We start from the raw sequence: 26,441 nt of genomic DNA on the forward strand, positions 1-26,441 counted from the left end.
TACCTATAAATAGCAAAATCAGAGAAATTGATTAATATAATGTATATATACATTTATAAAATGTATATACAATTTTAACATGCTATTTAATTTAATGCTATTTAAGAATTTAAGCAAGATTGGCCCCAACCTCCCATAATTCAATCTTTTAACAGAGATTAGTGAACAGTTTTACTTAGTAATGTAAACACAGCGTTACTACTGTTGTGTTCAGAAGTTAGTTTAATTTTTTTTTTTAAATATGGGTTATAACTCTTCTTCCTCCATCTGTCCCTGAAAAATTTAATCAGCAGATTCTAAAAATCATTATTTTGAGATATATTAATAAAATGAAATAAGCTTACTTTATTTTTTTCTTCCTAAAATACAAGGAAGTACGAGTATTTATCAGAGAATACTGTTTTGGTAAATCAGATTATATATTTTAGTCGACTGAAAACTAATATAAAACTTTTTAATTTAACATATTGCAGTCGGACAGATGTAATTTTATTGACCCAAAAACAGGTGGTCTTGGCTAAGCAGAATTCCTCATTATAAGCCATTCCAAAATATACGCCATTCATTGTATTCTTCAGGAGTAAAGCATGGGAGTGTCGTCTTATGTAAGAAAAGGAAAAATCCTCTCTGAGGTAACTATTCCGACTGCAGAATAAGGGGAGCATTGTTGCTGTGGAGGACACGGAGAGGAGAGATAATGGACAGTACATGATTCCGGTCCTAAAATAGAAAAGACCTTTGATCTGATAAAGAGGCTGCTATTTAAGGATGTTTTCGAATCTGAAAATACCCGTTTTTCTCCGAAATCAGGTCTGTGGGGATGACGAAAAACCCGCACCAGCCAATCGGAGGGCGGCTCCCTCCCTCCGCCTGCTGCAAGACCGGGATATATGACCCCATCATATATCCCGTGCGCGACCTCCAGCGTGACTCTGCTGAGCCTCAGTGTGCCGCTCCCTGAGCCAGCGCTTTGGTTTCTCCAGCATATACAAACATTTCTCTGTAAACAGCCCTGTCTGTAGCTCCAGCTCATGTGCCAGCAACACAAATATCCATCCATAAAACACTGAGGATTACAGGCTATACATACCAACGTAGCTCTGAGAGGAAAGAACATTTTCCATCTGACCTTTATGGCTTACCATCTTACCATTCTTATAGTGCTGTGTTTCCCCCACAAATCACATTTACTGCATAAAACATACCACAGAAATGCTGTTGCTGTTATTTCGTCTTTAACGAGAAAAGGGGAGTTTTAGAACAGTCATGTCTTTAAAATGCTAAGTTTACAGGTGAGGAGAAAGCATTCTAAATGTTTAATATAATTTATGTCTTAACTAATTTTCTCCCTTTTAAAGCTGAGCCGAATATGAAGTCAAACTCCACCTATTTTCAAACTGCCACCAATGCTGCACCATTACACAGCCAACACACTGTAAGGCAAGTGTCAGATCCCCAGCTCTGTTTCATTAGCCAACAGAAGCCCGCACACAGCTAGCATCCAATCAGATTAATAGGTGTGCAGACAGCCATCAACCAACCCTGGGAGAGCATGTCAATGAATGACAGAGGTTCAAACTTGCGATGCTTTGGCAAAGTGTGAGCTCCAGAATGCCAAATACTTCTGGGTCGACCCTACGCCATGGCCTATGAGTAGCCTACATGTACCTACCGTAAGCCATAGCTAATGTCATAGCCCAACGCAAACCTACACAGAAATATAACTACCTGTATGTGTCACATGACACGGACAGCAGTAGCTGTGATTGCTTCGCTGAGTCGCCCACACATTTTTTGTAATAATATGCAGCTCTGGAAAAAAAGTATGGAAAAGTTTGGAAAAGTTTCTTTGATTTTACCAAATTGAAAAACTCTGGAATATAATCAAGAGAAAGATAAATGATCACAAGTCAATAAACCAAGCTGAAATAAAGTGGCATAAAGATATCCAAAAGCAGTGTGTAAGACTGGTGGAGGAGAACATGCCAAGATGCATGAAAACTGTGATTAAAAACCAAATATTGATTTCTGAACTCTTTAAACTTTATGAATATGAACTTGTTTTCTTTGCATCATTTAAGGCCTAAAAGGTCTGCATCTATTTTGTTATTTTAACCATTTCTAAATTTCTGCTCTAAATAAATGCTCTAAATGACAATATTTTTATTTGAAATTTCTGTAGTTTATAGAATAAAAAAACAATGTTCATTTTACTCAAACATATACCTATAAAAACAAAATAGAAAGAAAGAAAGAAAGAAAAAAGGTCTACATTAAAGAATGCAGAGGCTGAATACTGGATTGCAGTGGCTGTAAAGTGTTTCTAAATGTTAAAGATACCATGACTGCCTTAAATGAAACAGCTACCAACAACCTGAAATCATTTATACAGTTGGTTTGTAAATGTAACAGAAGTTTTTAAAACTAATTTTTTTGTGTTATGTCATCTTGTACTGTAACATTGTTTAGTTAAAGTAGCAGCATTAGGTTACAGTCAGGATATTACATTATTGCTTTGACACACAATTAAATGGACAAGCATTTCTGGACAAGCTGAGGGATACACAACTGTCACTGAAAACAAACGAAGCATATGGCCTGAAGTAGTAGAGTGATATTACAAATTGAGCAAGTGTTGTACTGCCTGCATTGTATTGCAGTTAACAGGAAGTCAAACCTGGAGTAGTAATAATAGCAGTGCTATTCTCCCTATTACAATTTGATGAAGCAACAACATAGATTAAGCTGTCGCTAAGAGGTAACTACGCTACATAACATTGCTTTATCTGTAGAAAATCCACAACATCAATACACTACGTTCCAAAGCCTAGGCTGCAGCTGAGGTAGGGCAATGCATATTTCACAGAGAACTGTGGGTAACCTTGGGCCGGGAAGGATACATCAGTTGCGCCCTCAAAATTGCTCCGAACATAGGCTGCATTTCTTGGCTGTATAAGAAGGGTCTTTTAATGTGAAGAAGCGCAAGCTACCTTAGTTGCAGCCTGGCCTTTGAAGTGCAGCTACAGAATTATTATCCCAGTGTTTTTTAAGTGAAGTAGTTCCACCATACCTGATAGAGCATGATTGGTTCAATGCTATAGCCCAGCATCTCAGCAAATTCTCTGGCAATGACCGATTTGCCAAAACCCTGAAAGGACACAAAAAAAATAAAGAGTTTACATGCAGTCAGATATTTCTATAACATTTATACTCCATACCACATACACGGACTGAACTCAGTGACACTCAGTGACCGAGGGTCTTTCCTCATTACCTTAAGAGGCAGTTAAGAGGCAGTTCTCTCTATTGTTCTTACAGTTGAGCACATGCCAGCTCTGTGGTTAAGAGCTCCACTGATGTGTGCAACTCTCCCTGCTGTGGGTTCAGGAAGTTGCTTGTGTACCTTGGCTCCAATGAGACACATGTCCTTGACGAGGTGCGACTGCATCATCTCGGCCAGCAGGCGGGCGTGGGTGGGGGTGCTGATGAAAGTGGGACTGGTGTTGGGTGGTCGGGGGGGCCGCGGCCCTGCTGGAACCTGTAGAAAAGGACGATGAAGCAGCATTTCCATTAGAGGGAAAAATTTCCCAGAGCACAGGCATATCTGTGTGCGTCCAATCAGTAACTGCCGAAGACAAATGGTGCATTTTAATAGATATATTTCATCCTGTCAGCAGGTTTTCATGCTCGTTATCACTACTTGTGGGTCTGAAAGATGTTCAAACAAAATATTATCTTCAAAGTGTGCTAGTGATGTAATTGCTAATCCAGAGAGCAGCTTTACAGCCCATTTTTTTGCTCTGTCTTCTTAATTATAGATCATGTATTGAATGAAATGTATGGAGAGTAGCTGCTGCTGCTGCTGCTGCCTCCTGACCTGGAAGGAGATGTTCTTGTCTGCGATATTGAGAGTGACTGAGGCCTGTCCTGGTTGTGCATCAGGAGCAGGCTCCACATGTACCACGGCACGGGGAGACGGCTGCCTCTTCCCATCCAGCAGCTCAAAACGCTGCAGAGAGAAAGAAAAAAAGAGAATAGATTTAATCCTGGTTGAACACTTGCTTATTTATTGTTTCTGACGAAATCAAATGTAATGAGGAAAAAAAAAAAAAAAGAGTTTATTCTGTTTTTATTGAGAATGCCTGTTTCTGCTTATCACAAAAGGCTTTCAACTCGATCTTGGGTCTTTTTTTGTGAGGATTTGATCTGATTCAGCACAAACAACATTAATGACTTCATCACCACCCCAACTCATCCAAAAAATACTGGATGGAGCATCATCAGTCCAGAAAACACAGTTCCACTGCTTCACAACTGTGCCAGTAGTTTCATATTAACCTGCTTCAGAGAGTCCTACCGGTATTCTATTGGCAATACTACTCTATAGGGTCAAGACAAATCAATGTGTGTTTGAAATATCAGCAATGAATCCAACTTAAAGTAGCTGACTGCATTCATTAGGAGGGGTGTCTGCAAAAAATAAATAAATAAATATATATATATATATGCCTCACATCACCTCTTTTTGAAATGCTGCTGATGCAGCATTGCCGGGTAGCCAGTACGCTCGAAGGAAAGCGCAGCGACTCTGTTCCGATACATCAGCTCACAGACGCCTTGTGCTGATCGACATCACCCTACGAGTGATTTGGGAAAAGAGCTCCACCTACCCACCCAGAGAAAGCAAGGCCAATTGTGCTCTCTCAGGGCTCCGGCAGCTGGTGGCAAGCTGCATGACCGGGATTTGAACCAGCGATCTCCCATTCATAGTGGCAGCGCTTTGTACCACTGGACCACTCACCCCCTAGGTTAATATTCTTATTTATAAGACACAATGAAAGAGTGTGTGTCTGAATACTTTGTGAACTTTCTGAACACACAGTGTATAACTGTATATATACTGATCTTAAAGGAACAGTAACAAAAAGGCCTGTTTCATTTTAAGGCATACTAAGCTTAAGAAATATGGTCATGTAAAAATGAATTACCGTTGTTTTTGAACCATAAACTCAGAAAAAAGAAAGACTGAGAGAAAGAGACATCCAGAGAGAGAGAGAGAGAGAGAGAGAGAGAGAAAGAGAGAAAAAGAGAGAGAGAAAGGTAGTGATAGCTTACACTAAGCACACCCTCCACAGCATTACAACCCTCCTTGTTTAGCATGGCCTCATATGGATAGAGCCTTTGGATGAGCTGCTGAGCAGACAGCATGGGGAATAAATCCTGCAGGAGTGACAACAGATACATAGAACATCATTACTTTTGAAGAACAACCTTGTTCAAAGTTTATTTTTACATTACATACAGTCATGACCAATACAAGCTGCTGGGAAAAGCTCTGATGACTACCTGATCACACGAAAATACAATTTAAGCTAAAAAATATATATAATGAATTTTTATTTTTTTTTCAGTTTCTGAATCAGTTTCTCTGTTTTGCTATTTATAGGTATAATTTGAGTAAAATTAATATATTTGTTTTATTCTATAAACTACGGACTACATTTCTCCCAAATTCTAGATAAAAATATTGTAATTTAGAGCATTTACTTGAAGGAAATGTAAAATGGCTGAAATAACAAAAAAGAAGCAGAACTTTCAGACCACAAATAATGCAAAAAAAAAAAGTTTATATTCATAAAGTCTTGGCATTTTCTCCTCCACCAGTCTTACACACTGCTTTTGGATCACTTTAAGCCATTAATCTTACTCTTGATTATATTCCAGAGGTTTTCAATTTGGTAAAATCAAAGAAACTCATCATTTTTAAGTGGTCTCTTATTTTTCCAGAGCTGTATATGGAAAGAAAGAATATAACATTATGAAATATAGAAATAGATGTGTAAAGTCTAAAGTGTGCAAGATTCAATGTGTGACATAATTCTGTGTAACTGAGCAGGAGGTAGTATAATAATAATGAATGCTATGAATGCTTGATTTCCTTTATTCTTTATATTCAAATGCACACACAACCCACCAGCACTTTGACAGCAGGTGGTAGATTGTCCACAGGGAAGTCTGGGAGACCCAGGGTAGCAGATTCTTGAGAGCAGAGAGTAGTAGCACACGACAAGAGCTGGGACACTCTGAAAAGAAAGGAAGTGCATACATTTCAGAAATTCCATGACTCACCCCATCCTAAACATTGTTATTCTGTATTAAATATGATAAATATATTACTGTACATTAGTAAAGCTGTCAAATGTAGGATATATTTAAGAGCATATTTATCTAAATGTGCCTAAATTCACTTATACCTTTCTGCTGGCACGTTTTGTCCAGTGCTGTAGAGAAGCTCAAGCTGGTCCTAAAATGAAAAAATGCAAATGAAGCGTCCAGTTGAGTGATTTTCATCTGAAACGACTTTAGCTAGTAACTCATTAAATGTGTGACCTTATTACCTTGAATGGCAGGTAATAGATGTCTCTAGCCTGGAAGCGAGAGCGCAAGGGCGGGTCTAACGGATTGCCCTTGTATCGAGGCACAGGTAGGCCTAGTGCGATGACCCGGAAATCCTCACTCACACGCACAATCTTCCACAGGTCCAGTTCTTCTTTAGTGTGTTCCTAAGATATAGATAGATAAGATTTGTACATTTCCTTACATATTATCATCTGTGTACAAATAAATTCCTGACTAACATGCCTACATATTAGCTTTATAGCAGTTATTGAATACCTCATAGCAAAACCCCATATCAGAAAACGTTGGAAGAGTATGAAAAATGGCAAAAGAAAAAAAAAATGCAGTATTTCTTAAATTTACTTTGACTTTACGTTGGAAGGCAGTATGAGCCTTTAAGATATTTACGCACACTTAAAATCCTTTAATTCTCCCCAAAATTGTCAGTGTACCATATAACCTGTTTAATTTTACCAGTCAGGTTGTAAGGAGCAGTAACGCCACTCCTCTAAAGTACAGCCCTATACAGGAGTTTCAGTTTAGTTCTCCAGCACTGAGACTGGAGCAAAAATTAGCCATTAGTCATTAGCATTAGGTGAGTATTATCGGCCTGTAGCCTGCTGTTTACCCTGGATTGCACTGCTGGAGCAACATTAGCATTAGTCACTAACTGTTCCACTAACTGAGCACTAGCCTTTTCGTCATTCAACGGTGACTATTATCAGCAAGTAGCCGGCTGCTAACCCTGGCTTGCACTGCTGGAGCAGCATTAGCATTACTCGTTAACAGCACTAAGCACTAGCTCTTTCACCATTCAGAGGTGAGTATATTGGACTGTAGTCTGCGTGTTAGCTGTGTTAAAACAAGCTATGTGAGATGAACTGCTAGCTAATATCACCCTGGCCTACTGGAACACTTAGAGTTCCTTAGTGTATTGCTGTCAGGCAGCATTAGCCGCTAACCACGTTGAAATCTGGAAATCTAAGCTTACAGTAAATAAACAGAAGTGCTTTACTCACCCAAATAAAACGTTTTCAGGAGAGAAATCTGTGTAGATTAAAATCCACTGCTCGTTTAAATTTTTTTAAATGTTTTTTTTATTTTTTATTAAAGAATTCCAATTTTGTTTACTGAGCTTAAGAGATTGACTACTAGCAGATGCCTCCTTCGATACATCTGAAGTCAGTGCACTTGGAGGAAAGCGCAGCGACAATACATCAGGTTCCAATACATCAGCTCACAGACGCCACCTCAGAAGTGATGTGGGGAGAGAGGACCATCTACCCAGTCAGAGAGAGCAAGGCCAATTGTGCTCTCTCAGGACTCCAGCAGCTGATGGCAAGCTGAATGAGCAGGATTCGAACCAGCGATCTCCCGACCAGAGTGGCAACGCTTAGCCCGCTTGACCACTCAGAGCCCCCAAAGTCTGTGTGTTTTTAAAAGGAATATAGTAAACCTATTATCACCTGCAGTAATTTGTCGTAGCGCTGAGCGGACATGAGAAAGCGTCCATCCTCCAGCTGCATCTCCCGGTTCTCCAGCAAGTTGTTGAGCACGGGCAGCACGTTCCGCTCGGCCTTCTCCAGCCCTTCCAGCACCAGAATCCGGCCCTCCGTCGCTGCTCGCACTGCACACTGCACACAGCGCATAGCATCTACAGCTCAATACACACAGTAATCTGCAGTTTCAAGCTTTACATTCCTCTGCTTCTGCCTCTGATGTTTCAGACTCAGTGCAAGTGTCTTGGTTTTTGTGGTTGTACGCCTTTGCCTTCTATAATTAGCATAAAAGAACCACCCGCACACAGAGCTCGCCATGCAACCTTAACTACTTAATTGGCTGAAATGAGTCATCTTCAAAGTTGAGATTCCCGAAGACAGAAATAAACAATCCATAAATCACAGCTGCAATTATTTTCACATGTTTTTTATAAGTGCGAGCTGATTCGATGCAGTGATCTGAAATGTGCAGAACAAAGAAACTAGCAGGGGATCTTTAAATCCTGAAGTTACATCACCTTTTTAAAAAATCTGACCAAATGTGGGCAGAACGACCAGATCTCTTCAATTATGAAGATGCAAACATGCAAGCATATGCGTGCAAGAACGAAGTAGCCTTGACGTCAAAGGCAGGAAATACTAGGCTGCTCTGCTGACCACAAAACAAGCTGCCATATAATTAGGTTAACATATAAATATATGCCTGATTGTGTGGGAATAGGGCCTATAAAAGTGCAGACAGATGCTCCAAATTTAACTTCGGACCCAGCTCCATCGAGGACACTGTAATCCCATAATGACTAGAAATGTTAGTGACGCAGGACGACGAGGCGAGTAAAGCCGCACACCAGCCGTGGACTGTTTGTCAATGAAACAGCATATCATATATAACCCCAGCAAAATTCCCCTACAGCTGCTTTGCTTTCCGTCTATTTAACTTTGAGAGCTTCATGCCTTTTAACAGCGAGAGCAATAAAACGACAAGTGGCCAAGGTGGAAAGTGTGATCTCATCAGAAGTAACTTTTTCTCGAATTCCTGCACCCAAACAGCCACTCATTCAGCCTGCGATGGAATAACTCAGAGCCAGCAACATGACGTCACCTCTGTAAATATACAGAGCGCATCGCTGCTTCTGAGCAGCTGACTTCTGTTGCTGCGCTGCAGTGACTTACAAGCAAACACACACACACAAACACACACACTGTGACACACCAATGAAATCCACACCAATACAAGTCCCCTTTAAAACACAAACACAGCAAATGTAATGCAGGGTTCATGTACTTTTTAACAAAAAAAAAAAAAAAAAAATATATATATATATATATATATATATATATATATATATTTTCTTTCATGACCTTTCCATGCATTCAAGGGAAATTTTCATAATTATACGATTTTTTGAAACATCAGTGCAGACACTGACAATAAAACCAAAATTTAACTAAAATTACAACCGAAATTGATTATATTAGGCCTAAAATTAATCTGACACACAATATTTAATAATAAAATGTGTGTCAGATAATGAGAGCTCCATTGTGTAGGGCTTAATTACTGAATTAACTCTGAGCTGATGTATTTGTAAGCTAAAAATAGATTTTATCCATCGATAAACGGAAACACAAAGATTTGTAGACACAATTTCCATGACTTCTCCAAAACTCTCTGTGCATTTTTGTTTTTTCAAAACTTATCCAAGTCTGGAAACTGCTGTTTTCTATTTTTTTCATGACCATACTAACCCTGTTAATGACAATAACTCTAAAAATTAATAAAAACAGGCCAAATGTTCCCTTAATAAATGTTCTTTGTTGTTGAACTCCAGTCAATCGTTTGATAGTTTTGTCGTTTAGTCATTTAGTACTAATGCCTGACTCATTTAACACACTCACACACAGACACCCACACACTTGCATTTGAAATGCCCTTTCTCTTCCACTAAACATTAAAGCTCAAGTCACTCAGTCTGGAGGGTCAATGAGTCCACACATCTCCCCTCTGGATATTCAGCCTGTTAAACAGTAAAAGTACAGTAACCTCTGGCTGAATCAAGTAAATACTCTTTTTAAATACTTAACACCAACGTTTCCACTTCCAATTCCACCTCAAACATGATTTTCTATTCATACAGATCTAGTCTACTGAAGGCCATATTTATACACAGTGCTCAGAATATGGGTCTGAAAAAGAGCACAGAACCCCTGAGAGCTGTACGATGCTCCAGTTAACACTCCCTCCCACCATCTTACACATACATATATACTTACAGCCTAGTCCATTAAACAGTCTGTGTAGTTGCGTTGTTAGTCTTATCATTTACGAAACATGAGTTTAAAAACTAAACATTAACTTTTATCAGTTATCAACAACACAAATGCACTGAATAATTAACCAGTGCAATAATGACACCAATGCTCCAAAAATATAGATTTATAGGTAATAAACTGTTGCTAACATTCTAAAGCATGCAAGGTTGTTCCTCAACAGTGCCGATGTGCTCTGTAGGTGTGAACAAAAAAGGTCTCACTCTAATATTTGGTTGAACCACCATTAGCTTTGATTGCGGCACGCATTCGCTGTGGCATTGTTTCAATAAGCTTCTGCAATGATACAAGGTTTATTTCAATCCAGCGTTGCATTAGTTTTTCACCAAGATCACCAAGATGCAGCATTGATGATGGTAGAGTCTGACCACTGCACAAAGCCTCCTCCAGCACATCCCAAATATTCTCAATGAGGTTAAGGTCTGGACTCTGTGGAGAACAATCCATGTGTGAAAATGATGATTTCATGCTCCCTGAACCACTCTTTCACAATTCCAGTCCCGTGAATCCTGACATTGTCATCTTGAAATATGCCAAAATCCATTGATGGAATAACCTGGTCTGTATTCAGTATATTCAGGTAGTCAGCTGACCTCATTCTTTTAGCACATACTGTTGCTGAACCTAAACCTGACCAACTGCAGTAACACCAGATCATTTACTTAGTTAAATCCAGGTGGTGACTTTTTTTTGGCCAGGAAGTGCATATATAAAATATACTGGAAAGAGAGTATTTTGACTGATCTTTTTTAACAAGCAAGATATTCGTTGTATACTTTAATATTAAATTAGAATAAAGGTTTTTTTTTTACTGTGAAAGTGTGGAGGCATTAGTGTTATGGTATATGGCTTTTCAGGGCCAGTTGATTAAAATCTGTACCATACTCAAAACTTCAGCGAAGTGTCAGTGTGTCTGTGACCTACAATTCAAGAAAAAAAAAAATATATATATATTTAGACCTCTTTTACACCTGATCTGGCGTATAAGGATTGTTATCCTGATATCTGGATAAGCCACATAAAAATGCAAGTGTAAATGCACCCAAAAAATCCCTATCATTCAAATTAAATGGCTGAATCCAAACATTCACCACTATGTTAACACAACATTGTGAGAACAGGTATATTTTATACCCGGAATTTGGGTTTTTAGATATTCTAACGCAAAGTTTGACCAAGCTGAGAGATACAGAACTATCACTGATCATTTTTCCTGCTTCACCAAAGCTACATAATGCAGTTATGCCCAGGTCAGACTTCACGATTGTAGGCCGATTTTGACCCGATTTTTTTGGCGCCGACAAACTGCGTGCGTCGGATCCGAATTTCAGTGTCGCAAATGACGAAGGTCAGTGTAATGTGACACAGTCAAAGAGCAGTAATTTGACGTGAGCGACGCCGTCAGAGCATCCGACAGAAAGACAAGCATGTTAGAATTGTTTTGTATTTTATCGCCTAGTTTGACATGCTCTGCAACGTGCTCCCTGACTCTGAACAATAGGAAGACAGAGCGTTCCTGCAGTTCACCGGACAGAAGAGAAACAGAAGAATAATCAAGTAATCATCTAATATTCTATTTTATCCATGAAATATTCTGTTTACATTCACTGAAACCTAAGTAGTTACATCTTTACCATACCTCAAGTTCTCTATGGAGTACATGAAGCATGTAATGTCCATTTGGGTCACCCAGGAATGAGCCCACAGTCGCATTTCCCTCGTTTGATTTTACATTTTTTTAAGGTAGGAATGATACATATGGGTGCTTTAAAGATCAGATCAGGGTATCATAGTGGAAAACACACTGGCTTGACAAGCACACTACTACCCTACTCCAATAAAAATTAATCTACCTGCATTGCCCAATTTAACCTCCAGTTGTTCTCTGGATAAGAGTGTCAGCCAAATGATTTTTTTAAACAAACATTCTATCCAGGATTTGTTGTAAACATGTGCTATTTCCAGTAATACTTCAGTATAATTTGTATACACTGCATAAGGCACTCTCGCACCACACACACACCTCTAAAATGTTCTACATTTCCTTTCAGGGTGAAGAACAGTAAAATTGCAGGGTATCGCTGGGTCGGATACATAATGAATGCTTTATCATGGGCAACAGCTATAATTACATGCTCAAACCTCGACTGCAAGTGTAAGCACAGCTGAAGACTGTGGACTAATGTCGATGCTAGAACTTCCTACTTGCCTGATCTATGAAGAAGGCAGTACCAGAGCGGATCTCTCTGCGCTGTTTAAGATCAGTCTCAGTGGTGTCTCTGGATAGAGCCACATACTCCACCTCCCGCTTGGTCAGCTCCTGCAGTAGATGGTCAAGAAAAAAATGTGTAAAGTAGATCAAAAACATGGCATACAGGTACAATTTAACATTTTTCTCAATGGCACTGTAATATGAGTAATGAATGCTGTTAAATGAAATTACCAGATACTGCATGGCAATGGCCCGGCGCAGCGGACCAGGGGGACCAATGAGAAACACATCCTGCCCAAGCAGGTCCTTCTGCATGATCCACCGAAGGTGCTGGGCAACAACCTGTGGCATGGAATCTGGCACTACAGAGAACATATTTTCACTGTAATTAAATACAAAATAACAACAGTACCTTGCAAAGCAGGCATAAATTAAAACCATAAAATCTGTAAAATCTGTAAATCAAGCTTATTTTCAAATAAAGTCCAACATATGGCATACTAATGCCATTTTGTACAGTAGTGTGTAATAAATATGTAATTTATTACAATTTGTAAAGAGCATATACACTCATCAAAACCTATAAGCCAGTAACTGGTTTTGTTTCCCCACGACTTTTGATATGTCCCATTAAAACTAAAGAATGCTGCACTGACCTTTGGAATATATGTGTGGAGCCTCCTGTATTAAATATGTACTGTGAAGGAAATTAACATTTGATCCCTTGCTGATTTTGTAAGTTCGCCCACTGGCAAAGACATGAACAGTCTATAATTTTAAGGGTAGGTCCAATGTAAATAGTGAGAAATCACATTAATCACATAAATATATATGAATGCAAAATCTCACCTCATGGGGTATCCTTCAAGGATTTAAGGAGACTTTATTGTCATTCGCATCACATGTGGTACATGGGGTGAAACGAAACTGTGATCTCACAATTCAGTTTACACCCAAGAGCAGTTGTTAAAATAGATAATATAGATAAAATAAGATAAAAAAAGAACACAATAAAAATAGAATAGAACAAAATAGATAAAGATAAATACAAAAAAAAATAAATAGGGAGAGTAAGCAGGTAGCGTCAACATGAAGTCCTTGATCATGAGAAAGGTGAGAGATCAACCTAAAACTACACAGGGGGAACTTATTAATGATCTCAAGGCTGCTGGGACCACAGTCACCAAAAAACATTGGTAACACATTACACTGTAATGGATTAAAATCCTGCAGTGCCCGCAAGGTCCCCCGGCTCAAGAAGGCACATGTGCAGGCTCGTCTGAAGTTTGCCAATAAACACCTGGCTGATTCTGAGAGTGATTGGGAGAAAGTGCTGTGGTCAGTTGAGCTTAATCCCATAGAGAACTTATGCAGTGGGCTGAAGCTCAGAGTAAAATCTTAATGATTTAGAAATTATCTGCAGGAGTGGACCAAAATTCCTCCTGACGTGCGCAAACCTCATCGTCTACTAAAAAAAACGTCTGACTGCTGTGCTTGCCAACAAGGGTTTTTGCCACCAAGTATTATGTCTTGTTTGCCAGAGGTATCAAATATATATTTCTCTTGGCAAAATTAAATTAAATGTATATCATTTATACAATGTGATTTTTAGGATTTTATTTTTAATATTCTATCACTCCCTTAAAATTAACGACTGTTCATGTTTTTGTCAGTGGGCAAACTTACAAAATCAGCAAGGGGACAAAATATTTATTTCCTTCACTGTACATGTTATATCTGCCAGAGTTGCTTGTCTGACCATACAGAAATTTTCAGCCAGATGTTACTGGACACAATCATTACCAACCACTGCACTGTCCACTGTGGAGTGTACTGTCTTCTATGAATTATCCCTGGTATGTCACATGACACATGTGGAACTGTGGGTTGAGAAAATAATAAATGCCTGCACAACATAAGAATTAAAATGTCCCATCCATCTGAAAGCCACTATCATTTTGTGCATTATTAAGGTAACAATTTGTGATTCATTTACATATTGCAATCCTATGAGTTTTGGCATGTCAGTGTCAACTGAGAATAACAAAGACAGCGCAAATTCATGTTTTGCTTACAAACATATTCTGCATACAAACATTGTCCTGTATATTATTCATATTAAAGCACAAGATATATGCCTAAGGTCATCCCGCCTAAAGCCATGCCTGGACTAGAGGTGCATTAAAGCCCCCCAGCATTGGATAATAGTAGAGAACTCCAGCCAATACCTGCAAAAAGAACTGGAGTGGTGACTCTGATGTCAAACTAATAATTTAACACAGTCCCTGCTATCAAATTCTCACAGGAATGTACCACAATGAAGAGCAAGGCCTTCCCAGAAGAGCAGAAACTATTATTGCAACAAAGGTGGGACGAACCATCTATTAATACCCTTGATTCAAGTGGAAAGACTACAGTCAAGAAAAAAATGTCCCAGAGAACAGGACAATTGCTCTTTCCACACACTTCTAAATATTATGCCTTGCTGTTAATCAAGCTGAAAACATAAGTGATAAACATATTCTTATTCTATAAGTGGTAAACCTATCTGAAATGGATATTTTGTATAGTTTTGAAAAGTTTGGGGATTTCTGAAATCAAAACAGTGTCAAAATCTTACATACATTACATTACAGGATTAAAAAAAAAAATTCCCTGGTCATACTGATATATTTCCAATTATCTACCATACAAAATCAGACAAAGATAACCTGAGTAAATATTAAAAGAACATTTTAAATGATAATTGAAAAAAAATATCCAAACCAATCTAGCCCTGTGTAAAACAGTGTTTGCCCCCTAAACCTAATAACTTGGTTGTGCCACCCTTGGCGACAACAACTGCAATCAAGCTTTACCAACAACTGGCAATGAGTCTTTCACATCTCTGTGGAGTTTTAGCCCACTGTTCTTTACAGAATTGTTTTAATTCAGCCACATTGGAGGGTTTTCCAACATGAACGTCCTGTTTAAGATCATGCCACAGTATCTCAATTAGACCTTGACTAGGCCACTCCAAAATCTTAATTCAGTTTTTTAAAGCCATTCATAAGTGGACCTGTTTGTGTGCTTTGGATCATTGTCCTGCTGCAGAACCCAAGTACACCTGAGCTTGAGGTCATAAACAGATGGATGAATATTCTATTTCAGGATTGTCTGGTAAACAGCAGAATTCCTGCTTCCATCTGTTACAGCAAGTTGTCCAGGCCCTGAAGCAGCAAAGCAGCCCCAGATCATTACACTACCACCCTTATATTTTAAGTTCAGTATGATTTTATTTTTTTGATATTATTAGTTAGGTAGTTAGTCAGTTTTACGCCAGATGTATCGGGACACACACCTTCCAAAAAGTTCCACTTTCGCCACGTCAGTCCAAAAAAGTCCTGGGCATCATCACAATGTTTTTTTGGCAAATGTGAGACGAGCCTTTCTGTTTCTTTTTGGTCAGCAGTGTTTTTTTGCTTTGGAACTCTCCCGTGGATACCATTTTTGACCAGTCTCTATCTTATTATTAAATAATTTTCACTGAACTTAACTGAGGTAAGTGAGACCTGCAGTTCTTTAAATGTTGTTCTTCTGGGTTCTTTTGTGACCTCCTGGATGAGTTGTCCATGCCCTTTTGGAATAATTTTTGGTTGACCAGCCACTCCTGGGAAGGTTCACCAGTGTTCCGTGTTTCGTCCATTTGTGAATAGTAGCTCTCACTGTGGTCTGCTGGAATCCCAGCAGATGGGGGGTGTCTTGTCAAGACCTCTTAATTTCCTGTTAGCGATCATGGCTATTCATGGCTACTGTCCAACAAACTGCCCCAAAAATGTTGTAGTTGACCACATGAAAAAATAATTATGATCGGATAAGACAAACTAATTTTAAGCAAAGTAAACGTAAGACATTAAAACCCTAGAACAATGTACCAACTGGTAAGCATGGTGGTGGCAGCCAGATACTCTTTGTCTATGTTTCTGTCTACTTTCCTGTTTTCTAAAAAACATACAGTGAGTGAAATAATGAAGAAGGAGGAATACCTCTAAATACAAATGTGTGCTCCAATAGCACAATGATCTTAAACAGAAAATTTAGATGCTTATGAAATGGATAAAGCAAGCTAACATAAAAAAAACTCTGAACAGGTGTTGTATAAAATGAGAAAATGAATGCTGAAGAGAACTTAGTTCACAGTATGACATATGGTGATGGGTCCTTGAGGTTATGAAAGACTTTCTCTGGAAGCATGGCCTCTAGAACATAGCCTAGTGGGAGATTTGACATCAAAACCAGGCTCTTCTGCCAGGAGGATCGCACTGTGTCATGGTTACATTCCTCTGCAGAACAATGACTCAAAAAAGTCAACAAAACCAGAATAAAGCTACTGAAGTGAGCACACAGACCTACTGATATTAACAATATTGAAAAGCTGTGGAGTGAAGCTCAAAAGAATATTCTAAATGACCTGGAATAAAGACCCAAAGGTCAAAATATGCATGGATGAATGATCTGAGGTGTCCTTATATAAAGTTTTTAATTGCATTGTAAATGAAAATGGACTGTAGGATAGTGGGGGTGTTGATACCTAAAGCAATACAGCAAGTTGTAGTTTGTACAATAGTACAATAGTCAAAAGTTCACAAAAAAAAAACATATTCATGTTGCACCAACATGAATATAATAGATATAATAGAATATAGACTAAATATAGTCTAATCCAACTGCTTTGGTGCCCCTAAAACGTTTAGCTTTAGTGTGTCAGTCTTTGGTTGGTGGATTGAAATACATATTGGATCCCAATCCTGTTATAGAAGACATTTTTTCCATGATGATTGCTCATCTATATCCAGAATTTGCTTATATATTGTGGAATCCTGCCAATGCCACTGGCAGAAACACAACCCCAAATCCTGATAGATCCACCCCCATGCTTCACAGTCGGCAAAGAGTTCTTTTCATTAAATGCACTTCTTTTTTCACTCCAACCATATAGTTTTGCTGGTTGTGTCCAAAGTGTCTGAGTAATCTGACTGCATTAGTGAATAGCATGTGTCATCTGACTTATCTGAATGATCTTTAGTATACATAGTACACACTTCGTTTTATGATCAAGTTGCAGGTAAGTTTATCTCCTTTTCACTGGCCCATGATCAGCATGGTTGTGCAAGAAAAGCAACACAGTGGAACCAAGCACTATTCTCTTTCTTGGCCACCCACTTAACTTCTATGCAAGTTTTTTTTCCTGTTCAACCAGTACACAATCAGTTAAAAAAAGCTTGGAAATTCTTGCAAGTTTCTATTTGCAATTGATGTAATGCCTCAGGCTATGTTTACTATTTCTAAAGTCTCAAACACATGCATTAGACTAGATTAAACAATGCATGCCATAATGGTTTATGTGTCTGGTCATATTAAGCACAATTCTTCATATAAAGCCAGGCGGACACTGTGCGATTTTAGCCCGATTTTAAGCCCGATCTGGTCGGATGCGACTGAATTTCATGATCGGGCCGAATTTTAGCTTGATCGTGCGTCGTTTGTCGTGCAGTGTGAGATGGGAAGCGATGTCCGATTAATTGCCCATAGGAGCTGCGAATGAGCAGTCGGACGCGACCAGGGATTTCTGACATGCCAGAAATTTTGGTCGCTTGTCTCACAGTGTGAGCTGTTTTGCGGGCCGATTTCTTAACGTCACGACCTGTTTTCCCAAAAATCTGCACAGTAACTATAAATAATTATTAGTCATATTTATTTCTGTCAGTTATAAGGATTTATATTTATGTTCGGTACACAGACTTATAGCTTAATATAGCAGACACAGGCATTCTGCTGTTTAAGAATTTCAACAGATGCTTATTCTCAGTCAATAGCTGGAGTTTTTGAAAAGAAAAATTAAAAGAGAAAATATCTTTGACAAACATAAATTTATTTTATTTCACTTTGCTATTATATCTGAAAAATAAAGCACATTGTCAGCCTCTGGTGCTGCCCCTCAATTATATAAAACTTAAAACATGCACAGAAATATAAAGCTATATTTTATAATTCGTTTCTTTTCGCCAGGGCAAATTTATTAAAATTATAAATATGTTAATTTATTAATTAAAATCTCGTCCAGTGCTCCAGAATATTAGCCACGCAAAGCCAGCTTAGCGCAGCGCGTGGCATTGCGCGCGGCATTGCCCGCATAATAACCTCTGTCTTCTAAAATAAACGTTTTAATAAATAAGGTCGGAGAAGTGTAGTAAAATTAGTGATATTAAACTTACTAAAGCTAATAAATGTACTGATAATTAATCAAGATAAATCAGACAAAATGCGCTGCGCCTCTCTCTCGCTCTCTTTCGCAGCGCGGAGCTGAATTCAGCGCGAGGCTACAGGAACTCAGTTCAGTTGAATAAAAATAAGTAAGGGCCTGTAAGTACAAGCAAAGGACCTGTAAGTAAATATAGTCAAATATAAAGAATAGTTTGAGGTTTTGGTGAGCTGTTTTCATGATTTGAAACTGAAACTAACTGAAACTTTGATTATTCTGCAGAAAGCCTGGGTTATTTTAAACGAATTTTTAATGAGTTTATATTTTATATTTTTTATTTATTCATTTAAATTATTTTTCTTCTTTTATTAATCAAATCATTAAATATATATCTTCATAAGATATAATTTTTTTCCCTTTTATGTCAATTTTTATGATCTTTTTTTAAGGTCCTATTTTTCCTTTTTTACGTATATATTTTATTCGTCTATAATAAATGTCAGTTTTTATTCCTATTTTTTATATATATTATTAATCCCTTTTAAACTGTTAATGCTCAGCGGCACTGTAAATGAGGGTCCCTATCCAGTGTGAATAACCGATTGCTTGTTTAATATTCAGTGTTGCAAAACCAGTTTTTACATAAACAATAAACAGAATAAAAAATAAAATTATTTTATTTTATTTAAGATGCTGGTGTTTCTTTCGCAGCCTGACGCGCAGTCATTTTTCTATGCGCTCTCCTTCTGTAAAACGGACAACCCGTAGAGTCCACGTCGCCTCAGCCACCTGCGAGTCCATGTACGTCTCTTCCGTGGACTTTTAGCGCACAACAGGGCACAAATAAGCAAAGCTAAGCGCTTTCTTTTGCAAGGCGTTGTGTTGAAGCGAGAGTTTGTACGCAAAGAAAGCTTCGCCTACGGGCTGCGTTTAGACGTGCAGTGTAAGCTCCCCCGTCGCAGCAGGTCAGTCGGACCGTACAGTGTGTGCAGATGAATCGCAGGCGTTGTTCATACACGACAAACGATTCAAACGTGCTGTTTGAGCTCTCCAGAACGCATCCGATTAAAAAAATCGCACAGTGTCCGCCTGGCTTAATTGTATGTAGATGTAGATGTAGATTTTTCATCCACTGTAATCTAACTATGCTTAAACACAAGATCAAAGAACCCTCTTACATTCACTCCCTTATATAAAAATAAATTATAAATTGAACCTACTGTGATTGATTGGCACAAACTCAGGATTCCTGGGTGTTTTCAGCTGGTAAGATATGTCCCCTATCTTCACAGTGTCACCTGTGGATCAAACAGGGTCAAATTAAACAGCAGTACAAGCAAGCACAAACTGTTCACAAAGACAAACGAATATTGTCTAAAATAATAATTATAGGTAAATTAAATAAATCTATCAAATTCTGTTCTACTGGAGAATCCTGAAGAATATACCTAAAGGTGTAACTGACCTAAGACTTGGTTATCTGCAATGTAACTGAACTGTTTTCCGTAGTGTAACTAAACTAAAGCTGTGTTTTTAGCAGTGTAACTGAACCGAAGATGTGTTTTCAGCAGTGTAACTGAACCGAAGCTGTGTTTTCAGTTGTTTTACTGAGTTGAAGCTGTGTTTTCAGCAGTGTTACTGAGCTGAAGATGTGTTTTCAGCAGTGTAACTGAACCGAAGCTGTGTTTTCAGTTGTTTTACTGAGCTGAAGCTGTGTTTTCAGCAGTGTTACTGAGCTGAAGATGTGTTTTCAGCAGTGTTACTGAGCTGAAGATGTGTTTTCAGCAGTGTTACTGAGCTGAAGCTGTGTTTTCAGCAGTGTAACTGAACCAAAGCTCTGTTTTCAGCTGTTTTACTGAGCTGAAGCTGTGTTTTCAGCAATGTTACTGAGCTGAAGCTGTGTTTTCAGCAATGTTACTGAGCTGAAGCTGTGTTTTAGCAGTGGAACTGAACTGAAGCTGTGTTTTCAGCAGTGTAACTGAACCAAAGAAGTGTTTTCAGCAGTGTAACTGAACTGAATCTGTGTTCTCAGCAGTGTAACTGAACTGAAGCTGTGTTTTTAGCAGTGTTACTGAGCTGAAGCTGTGTTTTCAGCAGTGTAACTGAGCTGAAGCTGTGTTTTCAGCAGTGTTACTGAGCTGAAGCTGTGTTTTCAGCAGTGTAACTGAACTGAAGCTGTGTTGTCAGTAGTGCCAGAGTCTCTGAAGCTGTGTTGTCAATAGTGTCAGTGTCTCTGAAGCTTTCTTGTCAGTAGTTTAACTAATCTGATGCTGTGTGGTCAACAGTGCCAGTGTATCTGAAGCTGTGTTGTCAGCAGTGTGAGTGAATCTGAAACTGTGTTGTCAGTAGTGTCAGTGTATTTGAAGCTGTGTGGTCAGTAGTGTCAGTGTATCTGAAGCTGTGCTGTCAGTAGTGTCAGCGTGACTGAAGCTGTGTGGTCAGAAGTGTCAGTGTTTCTGAAGCTGTGTTGTCAGCAGTGTGAGTGAATCTGAAACTGTGTTGTCAGTAGTGTCAGTGTATTTGAAGCTGTGTGGTCAGTAGTGTCAGTGTATCTGAAGCTGTGCTGTCAGTAGTGTCAGCGTGACTGAAGCTGTGTGGTCAGAAGTGTCAGTGTTTCTGAAGCTGTGTTGTCAGCAGTGTGAGTGAATCTGAAGCTGTGTTGTCAGTAGTGTCAGTGTCTCTGAAGCTGTGTTAGTAGTTTAACTGATCTGAAGCTGTGTGGTCAACAGTGGCAGTGTATCTGAAGCTGTTTTGTCATTAGTGTCAGTGTATTTGAAGCTGTGTGGTCAGTACTGTCAGTGTATCTGAAGCTGTGTTACCAGTAATGACAGTGTACCTGAAGTTGTGTCATCAGTAGTGTCAGTGTAACTGAAGCTGTGTTATCAGTAGTGTCAGTGTCTCTGAAGCTGTGTTGTCAGTAGTTTCAATGTATCTGAAGTTGTGTTGTCAGTAGTGTCAGTTAAACTGAAGCTGTGTTATCAGTAGTGTCAGTGTAACTGAAGCTGTGTTATCAGTAGTGTCAGTGCAACTGAAGCTGTGTTGTCAGTAGTGTCAATGTATCTGAATTTGTGTTGTCAGTAGTGTCAGTGTGACTGACCTGAAGCTGTGTTCAGTGATTTGACCTCGCGCGCGCTGTAACTCCAGCCCTCCTTCGCTGTTACGGAGCCCAGAATGGTGCGGATCCTCCTCGCGGCCACAGCCGCTGCTGTACCCTGGAGCAGAATGCGCGAATGCATGCTGCTGTTCTGTGAGCGCCGCTGTTTAAAGGCCAGATGAGAGAAACGGCTCTTTTATTTGGGCTTTCTCATATTCACCCTCTGAATGCCGACACAGCGGAAGATAATAATTGTAGAACAGAAGTCGTCCGTCGCATAATCTTTCCGTACGGAACGCGGAACTTTGCTGCGTTTGGTTCCGGGAGAAAAGTAGGAGTTTGGATGTTGCAGTGACCTTATTATAACGTTACATTACTCTCATTTTATATTTTACTGACTGATTATTTATTTTTTCTAGCTATTATTATTATTATTATTATTATTATTATTATTATTATTATTATTATTTAATTAAGTAGTAGTAGTAGTAGTAGAAGTAGTAGTAGTAGTGTGTATTTTAAGCAATAATAATTAGCAGCTGTTTTCAGTATTTTAAGGGGGAAAGAACAAGATGAAAAATGCCATATCAGAATATGCAATAGACTAAGGAGTGGGGAAGTTCAGGTAATGTCATGGACAACACTATCACCTGATTTAACAAACTTAAGGGCTTTGTAGAACTGTGTTAGAAAATGAGTGGAAAAGAAAAATCCATACAACGTTATGGAAACGTTGCAAAAAAAATCATATTATTTAATTATAAATAGGAATCATAGATGCTTGTTTTTTTTTATATAGTATGAATTAATGTATGTAAGTACCTATGTGGCATTATTGGTATTAGTTGTTGTAGTAGTAATTATAGTAGTAGTACTACGTACTTAATACATTATTTATTTAAGTAGGCATTATTTTTGTATTATTATTATTATTATTATTATTATTATTATTATTATTATTATTACCCCTAGTATGTGGTGATTTCCTTATGATGTTTTGAAAAGTAATATATATTATAATATACTAATATTGCGTTTTAATGTTCTGCTACATGTTTTTTTTATTTAATCATTTCTTATTTAGATACATATAGGCCTGTCACAAAAAATTCATTACTGATTTATTGTACAATTTATGGACATAGCCTTAATCATTTTTATTGACCTCAATTAACACCTCATTGGGAAATCCAGTTGACGTAAATAAACTTTATTTACAAACAAAATGTTGGTTTATTTATGTTGTATTTATTTTTTATTTTATAATCTCACATCATTTAGTTTTTTTAGTTACATTTAATTACCGTTTTTTTTTTTTTTTTACAAAAGAATAGTACTGAAATTCATTGAAGCAGTTACAGGAGATCCGTGCCCTTCATCAGGCTCTGTCTGTGTCTTGATCCTGGTTAATATTCATTCAGCTCAGCAGGAGCAGATGCTCTGAGCACTGCTGCTCTTTAAGTCCAGCTAAATAAAATTAAAAACTGTATTTTTCTTTTTCTGTAAAGTGGTCCAAGAGGTTTCTGACACTCCTACAGCGGGTCTGATGAGCTCCTGAAGATCATCACTGCGAGTCCTTTTACGGCTTGACATTTATCACGTGGCCAGGAGGCTCAGTCCTTGGAAGCCCCTGGTAGTGAAGCAGGAGGGAGGAAGAGGAGGAGGAGGAGGGAGGTGATAAGTGGAGGAGTGTGAAAGGCGTAACAGCGACAGCAGCCAGCTGAAGAATCCACCCATATGCCCGGCTACTCGATCACAAAGCCGCCCTGACTTTTGGCTGAAGCGCGTGTGTAGTAGGGTACAGGTCCTGAGAGCAGGCGGAGAGGAATTAGGACTATGGAGGATGAGTACCAGTGCTCGCGCAGCCCTGCCTGGGAAGAGCTGGTGAGTATCTGTCTGTAGATAGTGATATTTTCATACTGCTTATTGGAGGAGGAGAAGTAGCTGGAGAGAGAGAGAGAGAGAGAGAGCGTTTAGCGGGTACAGTGATTGATAAGTGAACTCAATCAACAGGAATCCGCGCGCTGTGTTGTTTTAGCTGTTTAGCGCTGAGGGAGTTGCTGTAGAAACGGAAAGGGGCTGTGTCTTTGCTGTTTTGGTGTTTTGGTGGAGTTCGTCCCGAAAGATGAGAAACAAAAAGAGAGAAAAGCGAGGACAGCCCGACTGCGGTATCTTCACACTTCAGCTGACTGCAGGGATTCCTGTACTTATTTTAGAGCTCCCAGTTATGATATCTGTTTCTGACAGTCATATTTTGGAGTTTAGCGTTTAATGTTTGGCTTTATGCTGACTGAGTTTATACACTGCTGGAGCATAATGTAAGTGCAGCAAATATCGTTAGCAAGCCAGAGTGTCTGACTAAATACCCTGAAATAGTTTAGTAGAAAAGAGGAAGAAGAAAAAAAGGAAGAAAGACAGAGTGTCTGTTTGGAATAGGTTTGTTAAATAAGTCGGTTTTACTAAATCCATTTGCTTTAACGCCACACATCTCATGCTTCGCCCCTGGAAAGTGAACAGTGATTTATCCTTAATAGTTGATTGGAGGTGATGCACAGGTAACAGTTACCTTCTGCACCAAATATACAAAGTCAGTGTAACCTTCAATGCCCAACACCCTCAAGAGAGTTTAAGGCAGTTATTTTAACTATACTATAATACCTAAGTTATATATTTCTTTTACATGTTTCTATTATAGATATATGTATACAAGGTAACCTGACAAGGTTAACCTCAAATATACAACTGCCCTTAAGGTCAAACTAAATTAAGTACGTTTTAATTGAGTATATAAATAGTTAACTTAGGTAGATATTGATCAATATACATACATATAGGCATGTCAGAGTAATTACATTATTGATTTAGTGTACGATTTATGGACATAACCTCAATCATTTGTGCTGACCTCAACTAACACCTCCAATGAGTTTCCCTTATTGAGGAAATCCAACTGGTGTGAAAAAGCTGACTTTATTTAAAAACAAAATGTTTATTTATTTAGCCCACTGTTATAACTTAGGAACAACTCAGTCAGTTTGCATTGCTTTGATTGTGGTCATCCACTAATAACCTCCAGGACATAATAAAGTCCAGAAGCATAAGAGGTTAAAAGTACAGTACCAATCACATGTTTGGACACACATTCTCATTAATATTTACTCTTTATTTGTATTATTTACTACATTGTAGGTTAACATGTAAGTTACAAATTATGAAGGAACACATATGCAATTAGGTAATAGACAGTCTTCACAAACACCTGACTTGAAAGGTGCTACTTTGAAGAATCTAAAGTATTAAACCTATTTTTCAGTATTAGTATATAATGTAGAAAATAACAAAAATACAATAGAAAAAACATAAATGAGAAGGAGTGTGTCCAAACTTTTGACTGATACTGTATGTGTAAATGCATTATTATGCTTTTGTATTATCCTAATATTAGTGTTATGGAATGGTCTTTAAATGATAATAATATTTCTGGCACAATGCAACATCCAAACTGTTTTTGACCAATTTAAACAGACAGATAAATAGATATAGTCAAGTCAAGTAGTTTTAAGAATTTAATTGAATTGAATATGTACAGGACATACAGAGGAATTAAATTATGTTACTCTCCTTCCCAAAGTTACAACAAGTAGAGCAATTAGAAAATATAAATATAAAAGAATGTGAGACACTAGATGTACAATACAACAAGGTCACAGATATATATATATATATATATATATATATATATATATATATATATATATATATATATATATATATATATATATATATATACACACTACCGTTCAAAATTTGGGGTCACATTGAAACGTCCTTATTTTTGAAGGAAAAGCACTGTACTTTTCAATGAAGATAACTTTAAACTAGTCCTAACTTTAAACAAATACACTCTGTACATTGCTAATGTGGTAAATGACTATTCTAGCTGCAAATGTCTGGTTTTGGTGCAATATCTACATAGGTGTATAGAGGCCCATTTCCAGCAACTATCACTCCAGTGTTCTAATGGTACAATGTGTTTGCTCATTGGCTCAGAAGGCTAATTGATGATTAGAAAACCCTTGTGCAATCATGTTCACACACCTGAAAACAGTCTAGCTCATTACAGAAGCTACAAAACTGACCTTCCTTTGAGCAGATTGAGTTTCTGGAGCATCACATTTGTGGGGTCAATTAAACGCTCAAAATGGCCAGAAAAAGAGAACTTTTATCTGAAAATCGACAGTCTATTCTTGTTCTTAGAAATGAAGGCTATTCCATGCGAGAAATTGCTAAGAAATTGAAGATTTCCTACAACGGTGTGTACTACTCCCTTCAGAGGACAGCACAAACAGGCTCTAACCAGAGTAGAAAAAGAAGTGGGAGGCCGCGTTGCACAACTAAGCAAGAAGATAAGTACATTAGAGTCTCTAGTTAGAGAAACAGACGCCTCACAGGTCCCCAACTGGCATCTTCATTAAATAGTACCCGCAAAACACCAGTGTCAACATCTACAGTGAAGAGGCGGCTGCGGGATTTTGGGCTTCAGGGCAGAGTGGCAAAGAAAAAGCCATATCTGAGACTGGCTAATAAAAGAAAAAGATTAAGATGGGCAAAAGAACACAGACATTGGACAGAGGAAGACTGGAAAAAAGTGTTGTGGACGGATGA

At 38.3% G+C, this 26,441-nt stretch overlaps 2 protein-coding genes across 2 annotated transcripts in view; one reads left to right on the plus strand and one right to left on the minus strand.

Moving 5' to 3' along the window:
• vwa8 (von Willebrand factor A domain containing 8) overlaps positions 1 to 22,046 on the minus strand; it is a 159,180-nt gene extending 137,134 nt beyond the window's left edge. The window contains exons 1-12 of the mRNA XM_022668571.2: positions 21,780 to 22,046; positions 19,903 to 19,980; positions 12,673 to 12,803; positions 12,439 to 12,549; positions 7,866 to 8,033; positions 6,399 to 6,563; positions 6,255 to 6,304; positions 5,975 to 6,083; positions 5,116 to 5,220; positions 3,878 to 4,009; positions 3,404 to 3,538; positions 3,071 to 3,148 (exon numbers count right to left, since the gene is read on the minus strand). Of these exons, the coding sequence (XP_022524292.2) occupies positions 3,071 to 3,148; positions 3,404 to 3,538; positions 3,878 to 4,009; positions 5,116 to 5,220; positions 5,975 to 6,083; positions 6,255 to 6,304; positions 6,399 to 6,563; positions 7,866 to 8,033; positions 12,439 to 12,549; positions 12,673 to 12,803; positions 19,903 to 19,980; positions 21,780 to 21,918 (1,401 nt within the window). The 5' untranslated portion in view covers positions 21,919 to 22,046. The remainder of the gene's footprint in view (positions 1 to 3,070; positions 3,149 to 3,403; positions 3,539 to 3,877; positions 4,010 to 5,115; positions 5,221 to 5,974; positions 6,084 to 6,254; positions 6,305 to 6,398; positions 6,564 to 7,865; positions 8,034 to 12,438; positions 12,550 to 12,672; positions 12,804 to 19,902; positions 19,981 to 21,779) is intronic.
• Positions 22,047 to 23,463: 1,417 nt separating this feature from the next.
• Positions 23,464 to 26,441, plus strand: part of dgkh (diacylglycerol kinase, eta) — a 106,541-nt gene continuing 103,563 nt past the window's right edge. Inside the window, exon 1 of the mRNA XM_007251703.4 lies at positions 23,464 to 23,660. Coding sequence (XP_007251765.1) covers positions 23,613 to 23,660 — 48 coding nt within the window. The 5' untranslated portion in view covers positions 23,464 to 23,612. The remainder of the gene's footprint in view (positions 23,661 to 26,441) is intronic.

This window comes from Astyanax mexicanus, chromosome 11 (genome assembly GCF_023375975.1).
Source record: "Astyanax mexicanus isolate ESR-SI-001 chromosome 11, AstMex3_surface, whole genome shotgun sequence".
In the NCBI taxonomy this organism is placed as follows: domain Eukaryota; kingdom Metazoa; phylum Chordata; class Actinopteri; order Characiformes; family Acestrorhamphidae; genus Astyanax; species Astyanax mexicanus.